The following is a 27,737-nucleotide window of genomic DNA, read 5'->3' as shown; positions in this document are numbered from 1 at the left end:
TCAGATGTGAGCTCCCAGCTACTGCTTCAGCACCATGCCGGCTTGCTAGGCCTCTGTCATGATAATCATGGATTAACCCTCAAACCATAAGCAAGGCCCCAGTTAAACACTTCCTTTTACAAGTTTCCTTGGTCATGGTGTTTATCATAGCAATAGAATTAACTAAGACAACACTGTCCCTCCATGGTTTTCTGCTTCAGATTTTACCCCCAGGCTCCTGCCTTGGCTTTCCCAGATGATGGATTATAACCTATAAGCCAAATTAACCCCCTCCTCCCTTGAGTTGGTTTGGTCAGTGTTTTATCTTAGCAAGAGAAATCAGCTAATACGGAGGGTCAGCCAAAGGTTTGAATGAGCAGTATTAAGCAGTAATTTGTGGTTTTCTTACAAAGACTAAATGTGCAATATGAGGGAGAAAGAAAAAAGACTCAAGGGCGAGGAGAAGGTGATATAACATGAATTCCCTGCAAGTTCAGGAAGATCAGCCAGCACTCAGGGAAGCAGCATGCATGCTTAGGAAGCACAGAATGCTGACTCCGGGGAGAAGCCCAGGGACACCTGGGAGGAATCTAGCATATTTCTTGCTTCTCAATGAATGTGGGAGAAATCTCAGCCCTTTCTATTACTAAGGGCCTTGGACTGACCTCACAAAAGTAAAACACAAACTGGTAACTTACAGGATCAGTCAGTTTTGCAGGCAGAGGCCTAGAAGAAGCAAGGAGAGACTCCAGGCTCTTTGCTCTCTCTCGGACAGTGGTAAATTTGGCAGAGAAAGTTCTCATAGATTCTTGACCATTCCAAGAAAATGTAGATCCTCTTTTAACTTGAAATGTCATATTTTCAAGGCAGTCTTCATAGTGACTAGCAGCTGAAGAAAGTGACTCTAGGAGAAAAGAGGGGAGTAAGTGTCCGAATTCTTTACATTATAAACAATCACAAACTATAACTATGCTGGGCATTTTCCAAATTGCTGTAACTGAAACAACCATAAATCTGAAATAGCTCCTCAGGTCTAAAACTCTATATTCTTAAGTTCTCAGGACATTAAATGTGTGTGTGTGTGTGTGTGTGTGTGTGTGTGTGTGTGTGTTTGTATCTATATCTATCTATACACATACATATACATACATATATATATATATGTATGTATATGTATGTGTATGTATGTATATATATATGTGTGTATATATATATGGCTGGTCATCAAAATGAAATAAAGGGAAATTAAGCCACAAATTTACCAAAAATATGAACCCTGAAGAGAACCTAACTGATGCTGGTTACATGTGGATTGCCACATGCCAGTTGTACCAACCATATGTTTAGTGTTTGGCAGTATTCAGAGGCGCATGGCGTAGGTGCAGAGTAGACCCTGCACTGATGTCTCCACCACTGCAATCCAGCACCAGCGTCCGACAGTAACTACAGCACCACTGCCACCACTTTCAGTGGAAACTCAGTCATAACCTACCGCCTTAAATTCCCTGCATTCTCAAAGAAAACAAAAAACACAAACTGGTAAAGGAAACTGGGTTTGTAAGTTTTACTATTAAGTTTTACTAAACCAGAGAGCAAGAAAAAAAAAGAATTCATAATTCTTTTTACTGTGCCTGTGGCATTTTTGCAGTTTATAGAAAATCATGACAGAGGAGAGTACTGGGGATATATTTCAGTGGTAGAGAACTTGCCTGGCAAAGTCCTATATTTGATCCCCAACATTTAAGTAAACAAACAACAACAAAACCTCAAGAGCTATGGATATTTAACTATGAGAGAATTTAATTGACTGACTCCGAGAAGGCAGTCCAGTGCTAAAACCCAACTTGCCTCCATTTGCAGCAGGCTGTCTCCAGCAGGAGGGTTTGTTACACTGCTATATCATATCTCTACCTAGAAGCCCATGGAATTACTCTGTTTAGTTCTGACTCTTAAGAAAATGCCTTCGTAGGGCTCAGCAGTTAAGAAAACTTGCTGCTCTTCTAGAGAACCCAGGTTCTGTTCCCAGGACCTATTGGTGGCTCACAACCAGTGGTAATGTCGGACCCAGAGATCCGTTACCCTCTTCTGGCCTCCGTGGGCACTGCAAACATGTGGTGAACTAACATGAGCAGGCAAAACATTTGTACACATACAATAAAAATAAGTATTTTAGCAGGCCTTTACTCCTAGCACTTGGGAGGAAAGGCAGGCAGATCTACACAGTGAGACCCTGCCTCAAAAAACAAAACAACAAAAAGAAATAAAGAAAACACCTTTGTTTGGGGAGAAAATAACCATCAGGACTTATGTCCGACCAGGGCCTGTGAATCCTCTTCTAAAACATTCCTCCCTGTGTCTGATTCTTACCTGGGCTGAGCGGAGTACTGACACTAGTAGGTGCGTGTTTTAATTTAGGTGTTTTGCATGAGGTCTCCTTAAAACAGCCATCTTGTTCATAGGAGATACTGGACAGGTCCTGAATGTCTGTCAGTGATCTAAAGAATTAAGAACACACAGTAAACTGGTCATAGTGTTAAAACTGTGTTAACCCAGCTGTTCAGAGGCTAAAGCAGGAGGACTGCCATGACTCAAGGCCACATTAAGCTACAGTAATTTCAAAGCCAACCTGAACTACATTGCAAGACTTGGTCTTTTTTTTTTTTTTTTAAACGGTTTTTTGAGACAGGTTTCTCTGTGTAAGCTCTGGCTGTCCTGGATCTCACTTTGTAGGCCAGGCTGGCCTTGAACTCACAGAGATCTGCCTAGCTCTGCTTCCCAAGTGCTGGGATTAAAGGCATGTGCCACCACCTGGCTGTAAGACTTGGTCTTAAAAGGAAAAAAAAAAAAAAAAAAAAAAAAAAAAAGGAACAAAGTAGTTGTGAGATGTGGTGAGATATTTGGAAAAACAGAACAATACATTGCTACATTCTTGATTGGAACCTTTTACTGGGATCGGTTTGAACTCATCCTTGGCTGGCCCTGAACTCATGATCTTACTGTTTCAGGCTCCTTAATGTAGAAAGTGCAGGTGTGTACCACCATGTTCTGCTCTATTAAGAACTTTTAGAGATACTTTCAATACATCAGAGACTATCTTAAGAAAATATGTAGAAACATCTTTAAAAGTAGGGCTGGAGAGCTAGATCAACAGCTTCAATTCCCAGCACCCACATAATAGTTCATAACCATCTGTAACTCCAGTTCTAGGAAAATCCAATGCCCTCCTCTGGCCTCCTTGGACACTCCATACAAGTGGTATACATACTTGCACACAAAACACAAATACAAATAAAATAAAAACTTAAAGTATCTGTCTTAAAATAGATGCTAGGGCCAGGAGTGGTAGCTTGCTCATGCCCATAACTTCAGCACTTCGGAGGTTAAGGAAAAAGGACTGCCTCAACTTCAAGGCTAGCCTAGGCTACACAGTGAGTGCAAGGCCCTGGGCTAAAAAACAAAACAAAACAAAAAAAACAACCCCAAACAATAAACATGTGGGGTTGGGGGCAGGGGTGGAACATGTCCATAACCCTTTCATTCCCAAATCAAGAAACAAACAACAAAACAAAAATACTGAGCTATAGGTGTGGTTTAGCAGCAAGGCACTTGCCAAGCATGTGACAGACAGGTCCTGGAGGTCTACTCCTGGCATAACAAAACAAAAAAAATATATAACTTCAAACATATTTGGGCTGAGAAAGCCAACTTCCCATTTATGAAAGTAGTAAACTTACTGCCATCATCACTACCATCATTGTATTTCCTCGATTATAAGATGCTATTTATAATAGATCATTATCATCAGTTTAGTAACAGTTTTTTTGTGAAAGAAGAAGATGTTTACATTAAATATATTCATGGTAAAAAGAAGAGGCAGGAAGATGCTCAATGGGTGAGGCATTCGTTGAGCAAGCCTGGCAGCCCGAGTTTGCGCCCCGGAGCCCATGTACAGGTGGAAGGAGGGAACCAACTCCACAGCTGTCCTTGCACTCCAGTGCACATCACGGCACACTTGAGTCTTTCCCCCAGTAACAGCACAATAACAACGACAGATTCTTACACACAAGGAAACAGTTCCATAAAACTAAGACTACACAAACATCCTTAGCTACACTTTGGTGGCCATACATTTTCTCTTCCGGTTCCTTCCGTGTCTCCTCTAATGTCTCTTCTTGTTCATCTTCAGTACTGCCAGAGAAAATGTAAGAAAATGAATGAGGACTTGTCAGTCAAGTACACTAACTCAGTACCAGTACCCCAGCCAAGGGTGAGAGGCAATGGAGAAAACACAAAATTCAGAAGCAGAAAGTGTGAGTCCTAGTTCTGGTTCCAGTGCTAACCAGTCACAAGTTCTTCAGCATATCTGGGTCTCAATTACTGTCCATAGATTGGACAAATACTCTCAAAGGGTGACCCCAGCTGGTCTATATGACAGTGAGCAGCAGGCTCCTTAGAAAGCCACTGGAGCACAGGCACTCTGCTGGGAGGTAGACATGGTGCAAAGGGCACAGATACGAGGATTTACAGCTGTGACAGAGCTTCCTGGTCTTCCCAAGAGAGGCCTAGAGAGATTCTGAAGACAAACTTGACCCACTGCTACTTCAACCAGTACTTAAGCTTCAATTTCAGTACTTGTGAGACATCAAACTATAAGCAGATCTCACACTAAATCTTTCTCTGTGTCTTTACTCTTTTGGGTTTTTAAATATATATATATGTATATATGTGTATATATATAAAGTGTATATATATATAATATATATATATATAAAGTATATATATATACTAGGACTCTCTATATAGCCCTGGCTGTCCTGGAACTAACTCTGTAGACAAGGCTAGCCTCAAACTCAGAGATCCACCTGCATCTGCCCAAGTGTTCGGGTTAAAAGTGTGCACCTGTACCACATCTGACACTTTTTACTGCTGAGTATTCAATGTGTAGATGTGCTACTGTCTCATCATTCACAGTGAGATAACTGAGTTTTCATTTGGGGAGTATTACAAATCAATCTGTTATAAATATTCATGCATATGTTTTGTGACAATTTAAGAGTTCTTTTTTTAGGAACAAATATCCAGAAGTTGTATTGTTACTTTTAATTTCTATGTCAGTAGTCTCAAAATTATTATCCCTGTTTTATTTATTCATTTATTTTGAGACAGGGTTTCAACTATGCATCCTTGCTTGTCCTGGAACTTGCTATGTAGACCAGGTTTGCCTTGAACTTGTAGTGCTAGAATTAAAGGCGTATGTCACCAGGCCTGGCTTTATCATTCTTATTTTAAAGATGTGACAGCAGAGAATCAGAGACCTATGACCAAAGTCATATGGATAAAATATCAAGAGCCAGGATCTGAATAAAAATAATTACCCCTTTTCAAATTCTGCTGAACAAGTCCTAATATTTTTAAGTTACACAGAGCTAATTTGTATGATAGTGGATAATGTACCTGAAGGCAAGTAATACATAAATCTATTCATTTTCGTCAATGAGCATTGCTTCTAAGCCTGAAACTGAATTAAAAAAAAAAAGTCATACCATTGCATAGCTTGGAACTGAGGCTCGGTCAAATTCTCAGCATTCTTTCCAAAGATTTCTCTTATTTGGAACTTTTCTTCAACTAAAATGATAAAAAAAAAAAAATGTATTTTTACTTTAATCCCAGGACACTCAGGAGTCAGAGGCAGGCGGATCTCTGTGAGTTCAAGGCTAGCCTGGCTTATATTGCGAGTTCTAGGACAGCCAGATTACATAACTACATAGTAAGATCCTGTCTCAAAAAATAAATAAATCATCACCACCATCATCATCATCTGTGTGGGGCTTCCAGATACCTCAGTAGTTAGAGGCACTTGCACAGAAGCTTGACAACCTAAATGAGGTCTCTGGATCCTACAAATGGCAGGAGAGAACCAACTAAGAGTTGTCTTCAGGTCTCCACATGCATGCCATGGTGTGTATGCAAGCTCAAAAGGGAGACCTTTATTCCAACACTCAAAACACAACCAAGTTATTAATAGTTATTTCGGAAACAAATGTTTTGTCTTTTCAAGAAGCCAAATTGGGTATGGTAGTGGTGGCAACACACCTTAAATCCCAGCACTTAGTAGGCAGAGGCAGGAGGATCTCTGTAAGTGTAGCCTGGTCTACAGAGCTAGTTCTAGGACAACCAGGGCTACACAAAGAAAAACAAAAACAACAACAAAAAAGCTGGGGGGTGGCGGTGGCGCATGCCTTTAATCCCAGCACTCAGGAGGCAGAGGCAGGTGGATCTCTATGAGTTTTAGGACAGCCTAGTCTACAGAGTGAGTTCTAGGACAGCCAGGGCTACACAGAGAAACCGTTTTTTTTTTTTTTTTTTTTTCAAGACAGGGTTTCTCTATGTTGTCCTGGCTGTCCTGTAACTCACTATGTAGACCAGACTGGCCTTGAATTTACAGAGATCCACCTACCTCTGCCTCCCAAGTGCTGGGATTAAAAGTGTAAATTTTTAAAGAAAAAAAAAGATGCAAAGGAAAATGATGGTGACATTCTGACTTCCAGGGTGAAGAAGGACCAGAAATTAAGTTCTAGCTTTTGTACTATCAATAACCAGCTCTGTGGCTTGTGTAAATCCCTCAGGTTGTTCAAGAAAGATAACCTTGCTGTATGCCATCAAGGGGCCTACAATTCTGTAAGTGAGCATCACTTACAGAATATGTCACAGAAACACAGAAGGGGTCTAAATAACACAATGTGTGGCTACTGGGAGGCTGGTAAGGAGGATAGAATTCATTCTTTTTGTTCTTAATCTTTTATTTTATGTGTATGGGTGTTTTGCCTGCATATGTTCATGTACCAAGTGCATGCAGTGCCAATGCAGGCCAGAAAAGGGCATCAGATACCCCAAGACTGATGTTACAGACAATTTTGAGCTTCCATGTGGATGTTAAGAAGGGAGGCTAGGTGGTGTTGGCGCATACCTTTAGTCCCAGCATTCAGGAGGCAGAGGCAGGCAGATCTCTGGTCTACAGAGCTAGTTCTAGGACAGCCAAGTCTACACAAAGAAACCCTGTCTCAAAAACAAAAACAAACAAAACAAAACAAAGAAAACCCCACAAGGTAAAGAAAAAAAAGAAAGAAGAATGGAACCCATGTCCTCTAAAAGAGCAGTCAGTGCTCTTAACCACTGAGTCATCTCTCCAGCCTCCAAAAGGAATCATTCTAATGGGGAGGGGTTACTGAGCCTTGCTTGGTTTTCCTCATCTGCAAAATGAAAAGCCTGAACAAGGTTATTTCTCAGCATTCCCCACTCCCAGCTGTAAGCACCTATAATCCAACAGAAAATGAAGGCAAAGAATTTCCAAAGAAATCTGCCCTGGAACTTACCATAATCTTGAGGTTCAGCCAAAGAACTTTGGATTCTTTCAAAGTCCTCTTCTATGGGACTTGAGGTCTATAAAAGAAAAACAAAGAAAGTAGGTTCACTGAAGGCAAATACATCTTTAAAAAGTTAAGAGATAATTTCTTGTTATTTTTGTTTTGTTGTTCCGTGATGGGCATCAAAAACCTTGTGCATGCTGTGGAAGCACTCTACCACTGATGTTCTTAAACCTTGAGAAGTACAGGAAAATAACATTTTTCCAGATAGTACTGTGCTCTGTGTTCCTCTCAACAACAAGCCTGCCCTCTACCTCTACTCTGCAGAGAAATTTTGTGATTTTCATTTCTTCCCAGAATTATCCTTTGTTCACTGCTCTAACAAGGACTAGAGAGCCTCTACAGCTAAGTCAATGTGTTCAATGTGTAGCCCATCTTTCCAGCTCTCAGATGGTAGAAAGAATAAGTGTCCTTCCTTGTTTATGTGATCTAAGTAAATACAACTGTGAACCATGTTTTTCAAAAGACTTCATATACTGGACTACTGAGATGCCTCAGTAAGTAAAGGCATTTGCCACATAAGCCCGGTGACCTAAGTTTGATCCCTAGAACCCACACAAAAGTGGAAGAAGAGAATCAACTCCAAAATGTCCTCTGGCCTCTACACATGAGCCATGGCACATATGCCCACACATATGTATCATCTCAAACACACAATGATAATATTTTTAAAACCTCATAAATTTGGGTTGCAGAGATGGCTCAGAGATTATGAGCATCAGCTGCTCTGCCAGAGGACCCAGGTTCAATTCCCAGCACTCATATGGCAGCTCACAACTGTCTATAACTCCGGCTCCAGGGGATCTGGCACCCTCACACAGACATATATACCGGCAAAACACCAATGCACATAAAAACAAATAAATCTTTTTTTTTACATCACATTTTATCACAATCATATGTTATGGAATAATGTTTTTGTACACTGTAAAGATTTGTCACTTAGATTGATTAATAAAAATCTGAATAGCCAATAGCTAGGCAGGATTTTCGGAGCAGAGAGAACACTGGAAAAAAAGTGGAGTTGTGAGGAGATGCCAGGAGCCACAGAGGAAGCAGCATAGACAATACAGAATAAAGGTAACTGAGAATGTAGATGAAAAGAAATGGGTTAAGTTCTAAGAGATAGTTAGTAACAAGCCTAAGCTATGGCCAATCTTTTATAATTAATAAGTCTCCATGTGGTTATTTGGGAGCTAGCTGGCAGGACAGAAATATCTGCCTATAAATGACACCCAATATGGGGCCACGTATATCCACATAAGACATGAGAAAGCTTAAAAAAAGGTTCTAAACACACAAAAATGGAGCCAAACCTGCTTCCTGGCAGCTGCCTGCCTGCTTGAGCCACCAGTGCACCATGAGCCAAGCCGCGTGGCAAATCTAAGGTTTTGCTCATGAAGATAGAAAAGGTTACAGATACACAGTAAAGACAGATCCAGATGCAAAAGACTCTAAAAAGGATACAGTGTGTTTAAAAAAATGTACATAGGCTTAAGAAAAAATGAGTATTAGACAGACACAGAAAAAAGTAAATAGTTTATAATAAAGTCTTTAAAGAAAATATAATTAAAATAAAAAATAAGCCATGTGAGGATGGAAAATACACAGGGAGTCTGGATCCTATATGATGTCTTATTAACTTTAAATTTTTTTTAAATTTATTTGCCAAAGCTGAGGACTGAACCCATGGCCTTGTGCTTGCTAGGCAAGTGCTCTACCACTGAGCTAAATCCCCAACCCCAACTTTAATTTTTTTAATGCCAATATATAAAAAAAATAGCTGCTGAGAGACACTAGATTATAGAAACTGCTAAATTAAAACCAACCTATATATTTTTTTAAATGTCTTAACTTCAAAATGAAAGTTGGACAATGTGTTGCATTGGGAGAGAGATTATGCTTTTGTTTCCACAGAAAACAAAGGGTTGTGGATTCCTTCCAGATTAACAGAAATTAAAATTGACCAGGAGAGACCTCCTGAGTATCTTGGCTACAGACATGGGGGAAGAAGCCAAAAAAGACACAGAACAGATGACATGTAAGCTGATCCCTTGACATGGGAACAGCTCTGAGATGAAATGAGACGTGATAAATCGTGTTGGCTGCAGAGTCCTAATAACTTATTATTACATGCCATCCTTTCATATGGCTTGGGTAGAGATTTCTATTACAGTTTGATTATACAGTCCAAACAGACTTATAAAATTGACAGATGACTTTACCTGCTCAAACATAAAACAAAAAATCATCTTTAACTGACTTGTGCACACCACACATTTCACACTTGTGTTAATGTAGATATGTATGTTATCTTTGAAAGTTTATGTGTTTTCAGAGCAAGGGGACCAGACACCAGTAAAAATGGGTGGCCCAGGTGATTCAGCCTCTCACAGCGCCTCTGTTGCAGTTTCCTCAGAGTTTTGCATCCAGAACAGCTTCAAGGCTGCTGACTTGAAGCTCACAGACTACTTCAGTCAGGACTTCAGATAAGTCTTAAACTTTAACACTGCACAGAAACTGGACAACAAATAATACAGCTAACTCTCCCAGGACTTGATCATTATCCCAATTTTCCTAGGGTCTCCTTAAGATGCTAGAGCCTCCAGACAACATGAAACAGTCTAGAGAACATGATGCCCACATTCCCAAGAGGTGAGGTAGATGTCTTTTGGTCATTCAATGGGTTATAGATGTTTGCTATCATTTAGGGACATCAGTTACAAGTTGTTATTGGTCAATGTCAGAAAAAAAGCTAAACAGGAGTTAGAGTCAAACATCTGTTTCTAAAGAGAAAAAGAGGGATATAGTATATAAATGATGAGATAAAACGGTGGATAGTTGAGTCTACTTTTAAACAACCAGTAGTCTAAAATATTTTACATTGGTATGGATTTTTGTATATTTATACAAATTTAGGGTTATTTTGTTAAAACATACCATACATACATTTCTACTCTTGTTTAAAGTATTGTGCCTATACAGCTCATTTAACAATGTAATATAAATTTCTATTCCTGAAAGTTATTATTACAAACTATTTAGGATAATAAAAAATACAAGTTAGTAGTTATTGTCACCTATAACAATCAAACTTGTAGTCATATTAGGTATGTTTTCAAGGTCATACAGAGACATATTTTAGATAGATAGGTGGGTCTTCAAACACTTCAGAGATTTACAGAAGATGGCATTTAAGATGTTTTAAATAACATAAGGCTTTTCATGACAGTGAGACATGTCTGCTCCTGGCACCACCCATTTACTTCAAAAAAGGATGGTGGGCTTTGAAGAACCTCCATATGGAGTTTGCTTTCTTTATAGAAAAAGCTATCCATTCAAGCAAGAAACTGCCCTTGCCTTGACTGCTGACAGTATGCTGTCCAAACTGGACCAGCAGGATACAAAGAAAAGTGACTGCTGAACTTCGCCAAGACAGGGTAGGACAGTCCTTAAAAAAATTCCTGATTCACAAAAAAGCCTGTCAGATATTCTAGGCCTGTAGGCCAAAGATACATGCCCCAACATTATAGAGAAACCTTGGGTGACTGTCCAGGCAGCCAGATGTCTGTCATTTCTATAGGTTTGGAAGTGGCTTACATTACATCTCCTGTTTACTCAGATAATATTATATCCTTCTGGGGTCTTTGATGGAGTTGAAGACTAGATAGTCATAGTTTTCCTTAGTTATGATAAAAGGTAAATTAGGTACAGAGCTTTGGACTCATCAAGATAGAATAAATAATGGAGTATTTTCTCCAAATATGCCAAATACAAATAGACTAGACACTGTAAATGTAATTCTTACCTGATAACTGGTCTTATTGTTTATAGTTTTATTATGTTAAGAGTTAAAACCGGGCTGGAGAGGTGGCTCAGAGGTTAAGAGCACTGACTGCTCTTCCAGAGGTCCTGAGTTCAATTCCCAGCAACCACATGGTGGCTCACAACCATCTGTAATGAGATCTGGTGCCCTCTTCTGGCCTATAAGCATATGTGCAGATAGAACACTGTATACATAATAAATAAATATTAAAAAAAAAAGAGTTAAAACCTTTCCTTTTTGACAAAAAGGGGGAAATGTTGTGGGATAATCTTTTTGTACACTGTGAAGATCTGTCACTAGGATTGGTTTAATAAAAAGCTGAATGGACAATAGCTAGGCAGGATTTTCAAGGCAGAGAGAAACTGGGAAGAAGGGTGGAGTCATGAGGAGATGCCAGGAGAGACAGAGGAAGCAGCATGGGCAATACAGAATAAAGGTAACCTAGCCACATAAAGCAACATAGATTATGCTGGGTGGTGGCGGTACAAGCCTTTAATCCCAGAACTCAGGAGACAAAGGCAGGTGGATCAGTTCTAGGCCAGCCTGGTCTACAGAGCAAGTTCTAGGACAGCCAGGGTTACACAGAGAAAACCTACCTCAAAAAACCAAACAAACAAAAATAATATAGATTAAAAGAATTGGGTTAATTTAAGTTGTAAGAGCTAGTTAGTAACAGGCCTAAACTATGGCTGAGCTTTTATAGTTAATAAGTCTCCATGTGGTCATTTTGGAGCTGGCTGGCAGGACAGGAATATCCACCTACAATCATATTCTTATATTGTATCACTGTCAACAGTTATCTGTACCACACCCCTTTAGGTTTTGTGGAGTTTTTTGAGACAGGGTCATGATTGGCCTTGAATGCTGTCTATGCTCTTGAAGTGACTGTAGCCCTGTAGAGTTAGTATATCTAACTTGTATAGATAATATTTTGGTGTCATAATACACAGCAGCAACCCAGGTCTACTTTATTAGATCCTTGAGTGCATCTTGATCCTGCCAAGTTATAATACTTACGCTGTAAAATTTCTCAGTACCCACAGATGTGTCACAACTTGCTTGAGAGACTTCACTATGCTGTGGCTGCTCATGTTTTCTGAAGAATGGGTATCTAAAACCTAGTGATCATAACATAATCAGGGACACAATCATTCAGTGGTATTCATGTAGCAGAAAAAGGCAAAAAGTAACAATAGAATGGAGATATAAACATTCTTCAAAGGGTAGCCAAATTCTCTAAGTTGCATAGGTAGACACTGTTAATTTAGCCTGGTCTCAAAATGTAGCCCTGGATCATCTAGCCATTTGACCAAGCAGTCAGTAGCAATTCTTTTTTTTTTTTTTTTTAAATTTGAGACAGGGTTTCTCTGTGTAGCTCTAGCTGTCCTGGAACTCACTCTGTAGACCAGGCTGGCCTCAAACTCACAGAAATCCACCTGCCTCTATGTCCCAAGTGCTGGGATTAAAGGTGTGCACCACCACTGCTGGTCATAAAGCAATTCTTTATGAAGAATAGATTCTAAATACCCAAGACCCCAAGCAATTGATTTTCCCTTGTTGTTGTTGTTTGATTGGTTTGGTTGTCTGGGATAGGATTTCATGTAGCCTAGGATTGCCTGGAACTTGCTATACAGCTGAAGGTAATCTTGAACTTCTGAGCTTCCTGCCTCAAGTGTTACAATTATAGATGTATGCTACTCTGTATGGCTTTTCTTTTCTCTTTTTGGTCTGTGCATGTATGTGCAGTATTATGTATGGCTATACATGTACATGAATGCATGTGAAGGTCAGAGGCAAATGCTGGGTATTTTCCTCTATCCATCTCTGTTGTTTTTTTATATCTACAGCACAATGGCGATAACTGATCTTATTGCTGCCTCTGCTACTGACTGGGCCTCTGTAGCTGCTGCCTGGCCCCCTAAATGCTGTTTTAACTAAATCTCTATCCTTTTATTTTACCAATAAAGACTAGGGAGCCAGATGCTGCTGTGAAAACCTGCTAGCTCAGAAAGGCAGAGAAAGCAGCCAGCTGACCTTCCTCCTTCACCAACATCCCAGAAAGCGAGCTTCTCTTCTGCTATCCCAAACCAAAAAGAACTGCCAAATTCAAAGCCCTCCCTACTACTACTTCCTGTGCATCTATCCGTCTTCCTGACTCCCTCTTACTCTCTACGGCCACTTGGTGTCAACTAGTTGCTTGGTGTGCCTCTTGACCTATGGTTGATTTTATTTAATCCTGTTTACAGAAAGCTCTTGGATTAAGCATGTGTACTAGGACTGGGCCATACCACAGCCAGAGGCAGGTTTTTCCAGTAAGTAATGAAATCTCAGGGTTCACAGTGTGATCAAATATCCTGCAACACATCTCCACATTATCTCTTCAGACATTCTCTCAGTGGACCTGGTACTCACAGATTGCATGGATTATGTGTTCAGAATGCTCTAGGGATCTACCCGCGGTTTCTAGGACTAGGGTTACAGATGCCCTTAGTTATGCCTGAATTTTACCTAGGTGCTGGGGATCTGAATTCAAGCTTCAGGCTTGCATAGCAGGCACTTTACCCATTGACCCATATCCTCTGGATTTTCTCTCCCCCTTTTCCTCTCCTCCCCTCCCTTCCCCTCCCCTTTCTCTCTCTCTCTCTCTCTCTCTCTCTCTCTCTCTCTCTCTCTCTTTCTCTCTCTCTTTCTCTCTCTCTCCCTCTTCCTCTCCTCCCCCCTTCACAGGAAGTACAAACAGAAGAAACCAATTGATTTTCTGCAAAGCTAAGTGTCAACTTCAGATCTCTTTTCTTTGACTTCAACGTCTGTGAAATTATTATTTGATGATCTGACTGTGGACCACTGCAATGACAGTAAGTGCCATATGGACTCAGCAGGTTGATTTCCAACTTAGAATGCAATGAAAAGAAAAAGAGCAGACTGGGTGTGATGGCCTACACCTGCAATACACCACCCAGGAGCCTGAGGAAGCAGGTTAGCAAGTTCCAGGTAAGCCTGGGCTACACAACAAGGGCCTTATCAAAAACAAAGAAACATTCAGTAGGGAATGATAGCTCACCTCCGCCCTCGAGTAAGAAAGGTTTTATCCCTTACCAGGTTAGACCGGGACCAAGGTCAGCACTTGGAGATTATTTTACTTCCTTTGGACAAAAGGACCTTGTTTCAGTAAGGGAAACTAATGGATCTCTTCACCTTTAAACACGGGTTCTCAGAAAAGTAGGAGGCAGGCCAAACAAAGGGAATATGCTAGAAGCACGTGTATTTTGGGAGCTGAGAAGGAGACAGAGCTCACCGAACCCAACTCCTCCCAGTGGACTTACTGGTGAAGCTCTGAAGGCCTGTCTGTCTGCTAGGCTTGTTCTTGTCACAGTCACTGCTGTCCATTTTGCCAAGCTTTGTATCTCCTCTCAGCTCATCGTTTTTCCTTTGATAGTCTACAATGTGCTGCCAATATGTACTCTCAGGACCTCTGACTGGGGGCCGTGGCAAATGAGTGGCCTCATTTTCAACCTTAGCCTCAAAAGGCAAATTACTCTGAGGACTCCAAGGAGGTACTAGGAGCTGTCCAGAAACTGCTTTCTCTGCCATTTCTTTTACTGCCACTGGGCACGAGAGAAAAGCATTTAAAACATCACTGTAAACATTAGAAAGAAACGTTTTCATCCTTAAAAGATACAATACTACTTCCACCATATTGTAACAGCAACTGATTTGGTAGTTTCATCACCCTTATCTTGCCTGTTTGCCTTTAAGGTGAGGGGATGAGAACTATGACAGACTATAGGAAACTCCAGTTATTACCCCAAACAATAGCCTATGCTGCTGAATTCCAGTAGAAAGCAGTAGCGCACTTGTAGATGGACCCTACTGCTAATTTAATGAGAAAATAATAGCTGAATTCCCAGGCTATATTAATTATCATCTGCCTTGTTTTTCTAGACTACACTAACCCAAATCTTCAGGAGAAGAGAGCACACCAAGTAGCCCAGAACAAAAGGGAATTACAGACTATGCGAGATAACACTGCACGCTCTCCATTTCAATGTTTAGGGTATACTATGTTTTTGGATATACATTTATACAGATAATAGAAATATTTCCTACAAAGTTTAAAAATAGGAAAGCATTTTCCTTCTACAGTCTGCAATTACAAGAGCTGTGCTTTTATTATAGGATGGGGTGCGTGTGCGTGCGCGTGTGCGTGCGCGTGTGTAAACAATAGTGTTATTTATGATCCTAATAATAAGACATGTGTTTTATACTTAAGAGATACCAAACAGGTGCTGGTGGTGTAGCTTGGTTGCAGAGTGCTTGCTTAGCATGAATAATACCAAGGTTCAATCCCCAGAACCATAATACAAACAAAACTGATGATAATCAAGAATTATAAACTTCATTCATCAGATAGGCACAGTACTGCCTGCCTATAACTCTAAGACTTGAGAGGATGATTAGTTAAGGCCAGCCTAAGCTACATAGTGAAATCCTAAAATCCTATCCAAATAAATAAATAAATAAATAAATAAATAAATAAATAAATAAATACTATCTTAAAAAAAACTCATGACTTCATACTCACTTTTCCATTTTAAGTGTGCCTCTCCATCATCTTCATTATTTCTCGACTTTGTATTACAGATTTCAGAAGACACAGATTCCATACTGATCCTAAGTTGCATCATTAGGGTAGGATTGAGGTAGATACAAATAAAATGTTTGTTCAAGTTCCTAATAGTTCAAAGTCCACCTGCTGACCCAGAACCCCTCCCCACTTCTGACTCACCACAGAGAGCACCTGATACCCCACCATCTCAGACTGTAAGGCCCCACACCTGGCAGAGCCGTTGAGGCCTGGGTGACCCAGGTCTCCATGAGTGGTTTGACTCAGGGAAGGGTGCACTATTTAGCTGAGTAACTCCTGACTTGGATACTTGACTCCCTAGATTTTTCCTAGCTGAAAAATTTAAAGGTTGGGTTAAAAAATCCCCACGGGTTTATTTTTTTATTAATTTCCAAATTCATAATTTATGATTCTAACAATGTTCTTGGGAGATTCTCAGAAGAAACTGAAAACTGAAATAGTTTCATCTGACAAAATCTGTCCTTCACTGTAGCCAAGTCTACCCTGCCCTCAATGAGACAAATTACAACTGACAGTTCATGTGAAGGTTCTCTGGTGCCAAGGCCACCTTATCAGTGACAGCACAATAGCTAACACTTGAAACAAGGATCTTAAGGCACAAGTATCCTGAAGAACAGTTTTTCTGGGTTCTGGATCCTGCTTGCTTGCTAGGTCACCTGTCTTGCATTAGTGAATATCAGTCTCTCTAGACTAAACTGTTTTATCTGCAAATTAGAACAGTCTTTCTTCCTCTAAATATCTCATGATTATAACCATTTTGCCATTGATTAAAATAACTCTTCAGCCGGGCGGTGGTGGCGCACGCCTTTAATCCCAGCACTCGGGAGGCAGAGGCAGGCGGATCTCTGTGAGTTCGAGGCCAGCCTGGACTACCAAGCGAGTTCCAGGAAAGGCGCAAAGCTACACAGAGAAACCCTGTCTCGAAAAACCAAAAAAAAATAAATAAATAACTCTTCAGGGCTGGGCATGGTGGCACATGCATTTAATCCCAGCCCTCTGAAGGCAGAGTAGGCAGATCTTTTGTGAGCTCCAGGCCAGCCAGGACTACACAGTGAAATCCTGTCTCAAATAATAACAGCAATAATAGTGATGATAAATACATAAAATAACTCTTTAAAAGTTTGTAGTTAGGCTGGGCAGTGGTGGTGCACGCATTTAATCCCAGCACTTGGGGGCAGAGGCAGGCAGATCTCTGTGAGTTCTAGGTCAGCCTGGTCTACAGAGTGAGTTCCAGGACAGCCAAAAGTGTTAGACAGAGAAACTTTGTCTTAAACAATGACAAAAAGCATGTGATCTGTGGCACAGCTATGAAATCCTTGTTGCCCAGAATGCATCACTACCTAGTTGGACCAGAAAAGAGAGCTTTGATCTGACAGCTGCTTTCAAGAGCTTTTTGGCAACATCCATAAAGAATCTTAAAATGTTCAAAGCCTTTGACCTAATAATCCTGCTCATGGGAAACTCCTAAATACATAATCAAAAGTACAGAAAAAACTGGATTTTAGTTTTTTCTGGGTTTTTTTTTTTGGGGGGGGGGGCGGGCCGCGGGGCGGCGGGGGGGGGGGGGGGGGGGGGGAGAATGGTGGTGTTCAAGACAGGGTTTCTCTTTATAGCCCTAGCTATCCTAGAACTTGCTCTGTAGACCAGGCTGGCCTCAAACTCAGAGATCTGCCTGCCTCTGCCTCCCAAGTGTTGGAATCAAAGGTATGTGCTACTATGCTATACTTTTGCATATTTTTATTACATTTTCATTTTTAAAGTCACTATGACCTGGTTTCCAACAGAATTAAAAAAACCAAAATCTAAAACTCAACAATGAGAAAAATTAAATTTTTTCAAAATAAGTTTACAGAATTTTTTTAAATATCATAGCATAACAAGTGAAATATATGTATTTATTTATTTATCTTATTAAAGAATCTTACTATGCAGCCCAGAATGGCCCTACCTCCTTAGTGCTGAGATTATAGGCATGAGTCACTATACCTTACTTTCGGCATTTTTTAAATGTATATGGGTGTTTTGCCTGCACATATGTCTGTGCACCACATAGGTACCTAGTGCCCGCAGAAGCCAGAAGAGGCCATTGGATCCCCTGGAACTGGAGTCACAGATGGTTGTGAGCGGCATGTGGGTACTGAGAACTGAATTTGGGTCCTCTGGAAGAGCAGCCAGTGATCTTAACCACCGAGCCGTCTCTCCAGCCCCCTTTTTGTTTTGTTTGTTTGTTTGTTTTTAGACAGGGTCTCAATGTAGCCCTGCCTGGCTTGGTACTCACTACATAGACCACGCTGGCCTTAAACTACCTCTACCTCCAAATTGCTGGGATCATAGGCATGTGCCACTATGTGCTTTTTTTTTTTTTTTTGGTTTTTTGAGACAGGGTTTCTCTATGTAGCTTTGCGCCTTTCCTGGAACTCACTTGGTAGCCCAGGCTGGCCTCGAACTCAAAGAGATCCGCCTGGCTCTATCTCCTGAGTGCTGGGATTAAAGGCATGCGCCACCACCGCCCGGCCACTATGTGCTTTTGCATACTTTTTTTTTTTTATTACATTTTCATTTATTTGGGAAGGAGTACAGTGGTATACACACACACACTAACTGTAAAAGAGCTCGAGATGGCTTAGTGATTAAGAGGACTTGCTACTCTTGCAGACCACTGGAGTTCAGTTCCCAGCCAACAACACAATGATTAAGGAACATCTATAACTCCAGTTCTAGGGAATCCATGGGTACTGTACACATGTGGCATACACACATAAATGTGGGCACAACATCCACACACTTAAAATAAAAATAAATATTAAGCTGGGCGGTGGTGGTGCACGCCTTTAATCCCAGCACTTGGGAGGCAGAGCCAGGCGGATCTCTGTGAGTTCGAGGCCAGCCTGGGCTACCAAGTGAGTTCCAGGAAAGGTGCAAAGCTACACAGAGAAACCCTGTCTCGGAAAACCAAAAAATAAATAAATAAATAAATAAATAAATAAATAAATAAATAAATAAATATTAAAAAAATAATGGGGCTGGAGATGGCTCAGAGGTTAAGAGCACTGGCTGCTCTTCCAGAGGATCTGGGTTCAATTCCCAGCACCCACACAGCAGCTCACAACTGTCTATAACTCCAGTTCTAGGGGATCCAGCACCCTCACACAGACATACATGTATGTAAAACACCAATGCACATAAAATAAAAATAAATTGTTTAAAAAATAATAAAAATAAATGTATTCCAGCATGGTGGCATACACCTTTAATCCTAGCATTTGAGCGGCAGAGCCATGTAGAGCTTTGTGAGTGTGATGCTAGTCTGGTCTATATAGTGAGTTTCAGGCCAGCCTGGGCTACATAGTGAAATCCTATCTCTAAAATACTACTACTACTAATAATAATAGTAATAATTTTAAATTAGGGAATTTTGGAAAGGCAAAATGCTTTACTATTGCTACTGATGAATTCTGTCTGATTTAACCTGTCATCCATTTTGCTTGTGATGTCTTCTGTAAATTTCCATTACAATCTGTCTCTGCATTGCTTTTATTCATTATCCACAATCCATTTGTCACAATATATTAAGGTCAGAAAGTGGTCTAAGGCCACATGAGAATATAAAGCATACAGACACAAAGAACAGTGTTAACCCACCTCCTACTGTTTTGGTTTCTATTTCCTTCCAAACTTTCCTTGGCTTCTTGGGTGGATGGTAACTGTTCACCTGTGTTCTGCTTCCCAGGACCACAAACAGTTGGCATCTTAAAAAACAAACATGTTTCAATTTAGGTGAAATAACAAGAGCAATTTATGATCATTTCCTTTGCATGTTTCCTATTTAGTAACTGAGAAGTTTTTACTAAGGAATGTGGAGTGCGAGAACCCAGTGCTGACAGAGGGTGAGCAGAAAACAAGTAGATCAACAGAACCAGAAGCTGTGTGTGGTGGTGAACATCTCTAAGTCCGGGACACAAAGATGGCTGTGTGTTTGAGGTCAGCCTGTACTACAGGACAACATGATGAGTTCAGGGCCAACCTAAAATACACAATGGAACCTTGCCTTAAAAAAATACCCGGAAGCCGGGCGGCGGTGGCACACGCCTTTAATCCCAGCACTCGGGAGACAGAGGCAGGTGGATCTCTGAGTTTGAAGGCAGCCTGGTCTACAGAGTGAGTTCCAGGACAGCCAAGGCTACACAGAGAAACTCTGTCTAAAAAAATAAATAAATAAATAAATAAACAAATAAATAAATAGATAGATAGATAGATAAATAAGAAACTTAAAAACTTTGCTAAATATTTCTCTCCTACAGCAACATAAAGGCGGGGATTTTCATGGCAAGACCACTAAACCTTGGATTCTAGTCTAAGCCTTGATGAAAATAATGCATAAATCCTCTAGCTCAGGTTCATCATCCATAAAATGAAGGTAATAACTACTAGTAGGGTGCTGTGAAAATAAAATATAATAGAAGTTACAATACTTTGGAAATAACGGAAATAAAAAATAATAATGCTATGTCCTTCATTCAAAAGACAAATATTTGCTTATCCCAACTTTTACTTCATTTTAATTAACTTAGGTAATCATTTCCTAGCTTATAGCAACAAATCCAGAGCTTGGGGATGGTATCAAGATCCAATAAAAATGAGAGAAATCATTAAAAATGAAGTATATCTCATTTGCATAGGCGTTCCTGGCCAGCCAGGGCTATATACTGAGACCCTGGCTAGTATGTATAGTAGTACATACTTAGCTCTTAGAAGGCTAAGACAGGAGGACTTGGAGTTCAAGGACAACCTAGGATGTATAGAGAATTCTAGGCAAGTCTGAGCTATATAGTAACACCCTCAAAAAGACAAAAACGAAACAAAAAGCCATAGGTAGAGAGAGGGTTGGGGAGAGAGGAGGAGAGCAGCAAGCAGGTTGGATCTCAGCAAAAGTACAGCCCGCTAATGGGCAAGGCATAGAGCTATCTGCCCCAACTAAGAATGGAAGATTACACTGCCACTCGAAGGTTTTAACAATGAAAACTCAATATAAGCTAGTATAGCTGGCAGTTCTGCTATTTCAGAATTAAACTCTTTCTCCCAGTGGAACGGACCTCCACTACTCTACCCCATCTCAGCTACACCAGGCCTCAGGAAATCCCAGTCACTGAGCCTGAACTTCACACTCTGTAAAAGGAGGGAGTTGGTGCATGCCTTGGGGGTCTTCCAGCTCTGAAAGTGTGACTCAAGAGGCACTCCATTCATCTCTCTGTGAATTTGTTCAAGTTTATGTATTCATCCATTCTCTCGTTCTTCAGTGACCATTTATTAAGTGCCTTTGATGTTATGAAGCATCATACTAGGTACTGGGACACAGGAGTCATACCTCAACTATGTCCTTAAAGAACCACAGAAGAACTGGTCTGCAATGTCACCTTCAGCTCCTGGGATACCTTGTTTGTTTTTACTTAACTGTCTCCTTTGAAAAGCAGGTTCCTCACACCCTCTGTGTTTAAGTTAAAACACACTAGTGTGTAAGTATGGGCATAGTCTGTGCTTATTCACCATTATATGCCAGGTTCTAATATAGCCTGACTTTATAAATGTTTTATTTATACCTCCTCCCTTCCTGCCTCCTTCCCTCCCCCCTCCCTCCCTCTGTGTGTGCATGCATGCATGCGTGCGCGCACATGTATCAATTAATGGGTATCTCCTCAATTTCCACTTTTTTAATTGTTTACTTATATATGTATTTATTTACTTAATGTGTATGGCTGTTTTGACTGCCTGTATGTCTGTGCATCATGTGTATGCCTGGTACCCACAGACACCAAAATAGATTATCTAGCCCCTGGGACTAGAGTTAGTCAGTCACAGACAGTTGTGACCTGCCATGTGGGTTCTGGGAATTGAACCTGGCTCCTCTGGATAAGCATCCAGTGCTCCTAATGCCTGAGCCATTTCTTTAGGCCCCTCCACCTTTTTTGAGACAAGGTATCTCCCTTGAACCTGTAACTCACCTATTCAGCTGGACTAGTTGGCCCGAGAGCTCCAGGGATTGTCCTGTACAAACTAATATGACTGATTTTTTTTTTAAAATATGAGTGCTAGAGATTACCCTCAAGTTCTCATGCTTGTCTGGCAGACATTTTACTGCTGAGCCATCTTCCCAGTTCCACATAAATATTTCTTAAATAATTCAATGGGCAATTTAGAATAGGGCATCTTTTAAAGTGTGTGGGCCTGAGTGTATATATATATGGAGGAAGGCACTGGATCCCCTGGAACTGAAGTTAAGGGTGGTTGTAAGCTGACTCACGTGGGTGCTGCCAAATGAACCCAGGTCCTTTGCAAAAGCAGAAAGTGCTTAATCATATCTCCAGCCCTAAAATGGGGATTAACACCTGTCCACAATACTTTATATACTTTGAACTATGTCAAATTGCTAGTACTTAACTGATCTATGGAACAGAAATTTCATATAGCTGGACTTAATACATTTGAATCTCTAGAGGACAAAGGCTTTGTGCTTGGTTTGGAACAGGGGTTAGAGAGAATATCTACCATAGAATTCCATCACAGAGGCCTTATTTCCTAACCCAGGAGGACCTTGCTATGAGTTATCTGCATTTATTTACAGGCGCTGCACCCAAGTCACAGGAAATGTTGGTTCCAGGATTCCACTCCTTCTACTCACTGTACCTGATCGTTTGTCTCTGACTGGTCCCCACTGCTTTCTTCAGAAGTTTGTGTGAAAGGCTTCCAGCCACAGTCACTTAGTTTCTCAGGCTTTTTGCCAAAATGTCCTTCTTGGGAGTCTCTCTCGGTTCCTGGACACCTTGCTAGGGCCAACCTATAACTGCCATTTTCTGACTGCCTGGGCTCTGAGGACTGCATAACAGGAGAAAGATAAGTCAAATATGGAGGGCCCACAGCTAACAGAAACTTGGCATTTGCAAACCTTAATGAAGCATCCCACAAACTCCTGCATTGATTGTCCAGCTCCTTCTGTGCCAACTCAAGTTCATCTATTTCTTGCTCAAGTTTCCTCAGCCACTCAGCATTCTGTTGCATCATAACCTGTGAAATCTTTAGATTCAGCACACACTTACTGACAAACTCGTCAGTCTTGGACCAGCTGCTTATTTTGCCTTTGTCTTCTCTGGTTGGTTCAGATAGGCTGAGTGAACTGAGGGAATCACTTTGCCAGTCTCCATCCTCAAAGGAAAGGTCTGTGTCAACTTCTGAAAAGCTCTTGTCCTCCTCACAAAAACAATGCAATTCTCTCTCCATCTTATCCAGCTCTTCTTCCAGGGACGGCAGTTCATCTACCTGGTTTGGCTTATCCCCCTCAGGAGATAAAGCAGTCCCTGGACACTCCTCCTCTTTGTCAGTTCCCAAGTCCAAGCAGCCTGAGTAGATTTCATTGATTTCAAAGCTGCAGAGGCTGGCCTGACTTGCCATGGGGCTCCTGACCTCTTCTGCTAAACACGAAGCAGGAAGAGAAGGAACATTTGGATTCTCAGGTTCCTGAACTGACAGACTTGAATCCAGGACCTGAGGAGTTAGTGTTGTTTTTCCAGTGGGAACAGAGGGATCTGTTGGTGAAATGGGCTGACTACCTGTTGGAAAGAACAGTAATACCCAACTGATTAAACTGACCCTAAGAGGTAAGCAGCCTTGGCTATTGTTCAAGGTGTACAACGTGAGCTGGGTCAGGTGGCATCCACACCTTTAATCATAGCATCTGGGAGGCTGAGGCAGAAGGAGCTCAAATTAGATGCCAGCTTGGACTAAGCAACTTTGAAGCCTGCCTGAACCATACAGTGAAAGCCTGTCTCAAATAACAAAAACAACAACAGTAACTTTTTAAAAGGCACAAAAACCATCTTTTATTTTTCCAACTCCCTTCCCAAGATCGAGATCCTACAAAACCCATCTTTTATTTTTCCTACTCCCTTCCCAGGAGTGAGATCCTACTGGAAGACCAATAGATGCATTCAACAGAGGATGAAAAGCTGTTTATTTTTGTCACTGTTGTTTGAGACAGGACTCTTTACCTAGCCCTGGCTGTCCTGGAACTCATGATCTCACTATGTAGACCAGGCTGGCCTTGAACTCAGAGACCTGCTTGCCTCTGCCTCTAGCCTCCCAAGTGCTGGGATTAAAGGCATGCATCATCACACCCAGCAAGCAGAAATTGAAAGGGTATTTCTAATCTAAGTGAAAGTTCCCATTTTGACATCCAATGAGACAGACATTTGGGGCTATGGAGGTCTAATCCTAAGAAGAATGTTCTTCATTTATACTATTTTCAATGTGCTTAACTGTCAGAACATTCAAATTCCAGGCCCCTGGATCCCAAGGACCACACTCATGGCTTCCTTTGTGCATTAAATAGTGTGACTCAAACAGCTGAGGGGATGCTTTTGGTGGGCATCTGATACAAGTAGTGGAGATACTGCCCGAGAAGCTACTGTACCACAGGAAGGATAGATGACTGCAAGAGTAATTCAAGGGCTGACCCACATGACTTATGTTGATAAGGGTACAACTTCCAGGAAATAGGATGAAGGACACAAATAATGAAAATTTGGAAGGGAACATTCTGGAAGCTTCCACCCCTGTCAGAGGAGAGCCCAAGTAAACAGTGATTAGGCTATAGTTAAAAGGCCCAAGTTCCAATTCTGAAACAAGCTCTGCAATCCTGAGTATCACAACTCTCTAAACCTTAGTCTCCTCAACTGTAACAGGGTGGTATCAAGTGAGTGTTGTGACATGAGCTCTTTTAAAAATAAGGTCCTATGTTGCTAAGATTGACCTCAAACTTCAGAACTCAAGTGATACTCCTATCTCAGCTTCCCAAGTGTGGGGTTGTAAGTGCACACCACTGTGCCCAGATGGTCAGCAGATAGTACTTTTACATTTTTTAAATTATTTTTTGTGGGACTGGAGAAATGGCTCAGAGGTTAAGAGCACTGGCTACTTTTCCAGAGGACCTGAGTTCAATTCCCAGCAACCACATGGTGGCTCACAACCATCTACAATAGAATCTGATGCCTTCTTCTGGCGTGCAGATGTACAGTTAGACAGATCACTCATATACATAAAATACATAAATAAATCTTTTTTAAAAATTATTTTTCTTTTCTAAGCAGTTAGATAAATTCCAGTGAGTGATCATATTAATTCAGTTACTATCGAGTTCTGTATATAATCCACGTGTTTATATAGTCTACAAGATTTAACTTAATAATTTTAAGGCTCTTGGCTTTCTAAAGTCCCCGTCTGTTTTCAGCACAGGTTCTCTATACAGTTTTAGAAGAGACAGCTAGTGTCCATGTGAGTCTCAGAAAGGAAACATACCCAGTAGAGCGGCCTCTGCCTGCAATTCCAGCATTTGGAAGACTAAGACAGAAGGACTGGGCAGTCAAGACCAGCCTAGGCTATGAGACTAACTTTAAAAAGACCAAGACCAAGGCTGGAGAAGTGGCTCAGCAGTTAAGAGCACTGGCTGTTCTTCCAGAGGACCTGGGTTCAATTCCCAGCACCCACATGGTGAATCACAACCATATATATAACTCTTCTGGATTCCCTGGGCATCAGGCATGGATGTTGGTGTACAGGCATACATGCAAGCCAGAACACTCATAAAGTAAATCTCTCTTAAAAAAAAAAAAAAAAAAAGAGCCAATAAGATGGCTCAGTAGGTAAAGGCACTTGCCATTAAGCCTGATGGCAAGCTTGATCCCCAGGACCACATGGTGAAAGGAGAGAACTGACCCCCTTACATGCACCATGGCACATGCACCACTAGCACACACACAAACAATTTTAAAATGTAAAACAAAACACTCAGGTCATCCCACTGTTATCAAAGTAATGCTTTGTGAGTTCAAGTCGTACCCATTTCCTTTAGTTCTTTGATGTCCAAGTCTGGAGTATCTTTTTGATATTCTGAAGTTAGCCCTAGACAGGGATTAACATCAGGGTGGGCTTCATAGCTCTGCATTCTGGGGCTCTCAGTTGGCTGAGTTTTCTGAGCTCCAAGAAGCTCCTATAACAAAACATTGTCAAGGACACATTTGAAGTCATCCAAATTCCATGTTTTTAGAAACATACAAATACATACATACATACATACATACATACATACATACATACATACATATCTCAGATACCTCCTCATTCTTATTAGGCAGACTGGCTATCAGTCCTAATTAACTAATTTATTATTATTCCAATTCTGCCATTCACTGAATCTTTACTTTACCCTACAACTTCCCCAGCATCTCTCCTAAATTCTCTGATGCCTTCACTAAGTTAAACAAATAGGCTTTTCTCAGCAACACAGTATAAAAAAAGAGGACTTCTGAGACCCAGCCATACCTCTACACTAGCTTTCAACTTTCTCTGTAACCCAGGATCATCTCAAACTCCTGATCCTGTTTCAGTACCCCCTCCCCAACCCATGCGCTTGCATCCCATGCATCTACAGGCATGCACCACTCTCCTCCATCACAAACGTTTGGAAAACCTGGGCCTCTAGCTTCCTGCTCTCTAACCCAATGAAGTAGAGAGCAGAAACAAACTTCTCCCAATTTCAGGGCTTGCCTTTAAGTCATTCTTCAGAATATACCGAATATCTTGTAGGTTCATTGTTCGATTTTTCTGCTTGGCGTGGATACCTGACTTAACAATATCATAATAAGGTTCCGGAAGCCTGACATCAGCTTCTAAATAACTTCCCAAGGCTATGGTTTCTTTAATAACCGAGCCATCCAAGCCATTCCAGGGTATGTTGTCTATAAGGAAAAAGTAATAGGTAGGAATAAGATTAAGACATAAGAAAATCAGTGATTTTCTACAGTGTTGTATCCACTGGTAAGTTGCCTATGTCTCTGTAATAACCTGTTGCCCGTTTTACTGTAAAAAACCCTAATGGAACTAACCAGGTCATGGAAAATAAGAGACAGACAGACATGAAAGTAGAAAGGGTACTAGTTGGGAATGAGTGAGAGGGGGACAGGAGTGGGTAACATGTGGGGTGGAGAGATGGCTCAGCAGTTAAGAACACTGGCTACTCTTCCAGAGGACCCAGGTTCAAGTCCCAGCACCCACATGGCTGCTCACAATCATCAGTAACCTTAGTTCCAGGAATCCAATGTCCTCTTCTAGGCTCTGCAGGCACCAGGCACACAAGAAGTGCATAGACATGCATGTAGACAAAATACCCATAACACATAAAATCAAAAATAAAAGAGAACAATGAGGGTGAATGTGATCAATATGTATTTTATACATGTATAAAAACTTCATCATGAAACCAACTACTATATATAATTAACATATGCTAATAAAACATTTAAAAATACAGAATAACATGTAGAGAAATAAAAGAAAGGGAAAAACAAATCAGAAGTTGTTAAGAACTTAGTCAAGTCCCTTGGACCCTTTTAAGCATTACTTTCTTCCCACAGAGAAACCACTTGGAGCCACTTAACCTAGGTACCAGGGAAATCCATCCATGTCAGAGATGGCGAGCAGCAGTGCCAGCACCCCGCACACGTGGGGGTCCCTAGGAGAACTGCAGACAAGGCAATACTTGGCCACCAAGCTGAACAGACCACGAGTTCATGTCATCAAGAGTGTAGTTTTGCCTCTGAAATTGCAAACATCCAAAGGGCAGCTGACTCTGGCCTACTCCCTCACTTGAATGTGGTTTTACATGTGTGTATGCATGTGGCTACGTCTGTCTCTCTCTTGTGAAGGAGTCCTTTTGTCTTCAGTTACATGAGTACTTTACTTGAAGTCATGTAGGTTTCAAAGGGCTTTCTTTTTTCTTCAAGTGACATCATGTATACATCTACCAGTCCCTATTTTT

The 27,737-nt window shown here is 41.0% G+C and overlaps 1 protein-coding gene across 2 annotated transcripts in view; it reads right to left on the bottom strand.

Moving 5' to 3' along the window:
• Tex14 (testis expressed 14, intercellular bridge forming factor) overlaps window positions 1–27,737 on the bottom strand; it is a 127,094-nt gene that overhangs the window by 16,965 nt on the left and 82,392 nt on the right. For both annotated transcript variants that reach the window (XM_037200667.1, XM_028878244.2), the window contains 12 exons: window positions 26,468–26,658; window positions 25,760–25,910; window positions 22,556–23,475; window positions 19,517–19,623; window positions 15,812–15,900; window positions 14,553–14,834; window positions 12,247–12,347; window positions 7,353–7,419; window positions 5,523–5,604; window positions 4,108–4,167; window positions 2,347–2,474; window positions 678–883 (listed from right to left, as the gene is read on the bottom strand). In XM_037200667.1, coding sequence (XP_037056562.1) covers window positions 678–883; window positions 2,347–2,474; window positions 4,108–4,167; window positions 5,523–5,604; window positions 7,353–7,419; window positions 12,247–12,347; window positions 14,553–14,834; window positions 15,812–15,900; window positions 19,517–19,623; window positions 22,556–23,475; window positions 25,760–25,910; window positions 26,468–26,658 — 2,384 coding nt within the window. The remainder of the gene's footprint in view (window positions 1–677; window positions 884–2,346; window positions 2,475–4,107; window positions 4,168–5,522; window positions 5,605–7,352; window positions 7,420–12,246; window positions 12,348–14,552; window positions 14,835–15,811; window positions 15,901–19,516; window positions 19,624–22,555; window positions 23,476–25,759; window positions 25,911–26,467; window positions 26,659–27,737) is intronic.

The sequence above is a fragment of the Peromyscus leucopus genome, chromosome 8b, assembly GCF_004664715.2.
Source record: "Peromyscus leucopus breed LL Stock chromosome 8b, UCI_PerLeu_2.1, whole genome shotgun sequence".
In the NCBI taxonomy this organism is placed as follows: Eukaryota; Metazoa; Chordata; class Mammalia; order Rodentia; family Cricetidae; genus Peromyscus; species Peromyscus leucopus.
Note: the sequence above shows the minus strand (reverse complement) of the source record. Positions and strands in the feature narration are given on the sequence as shown.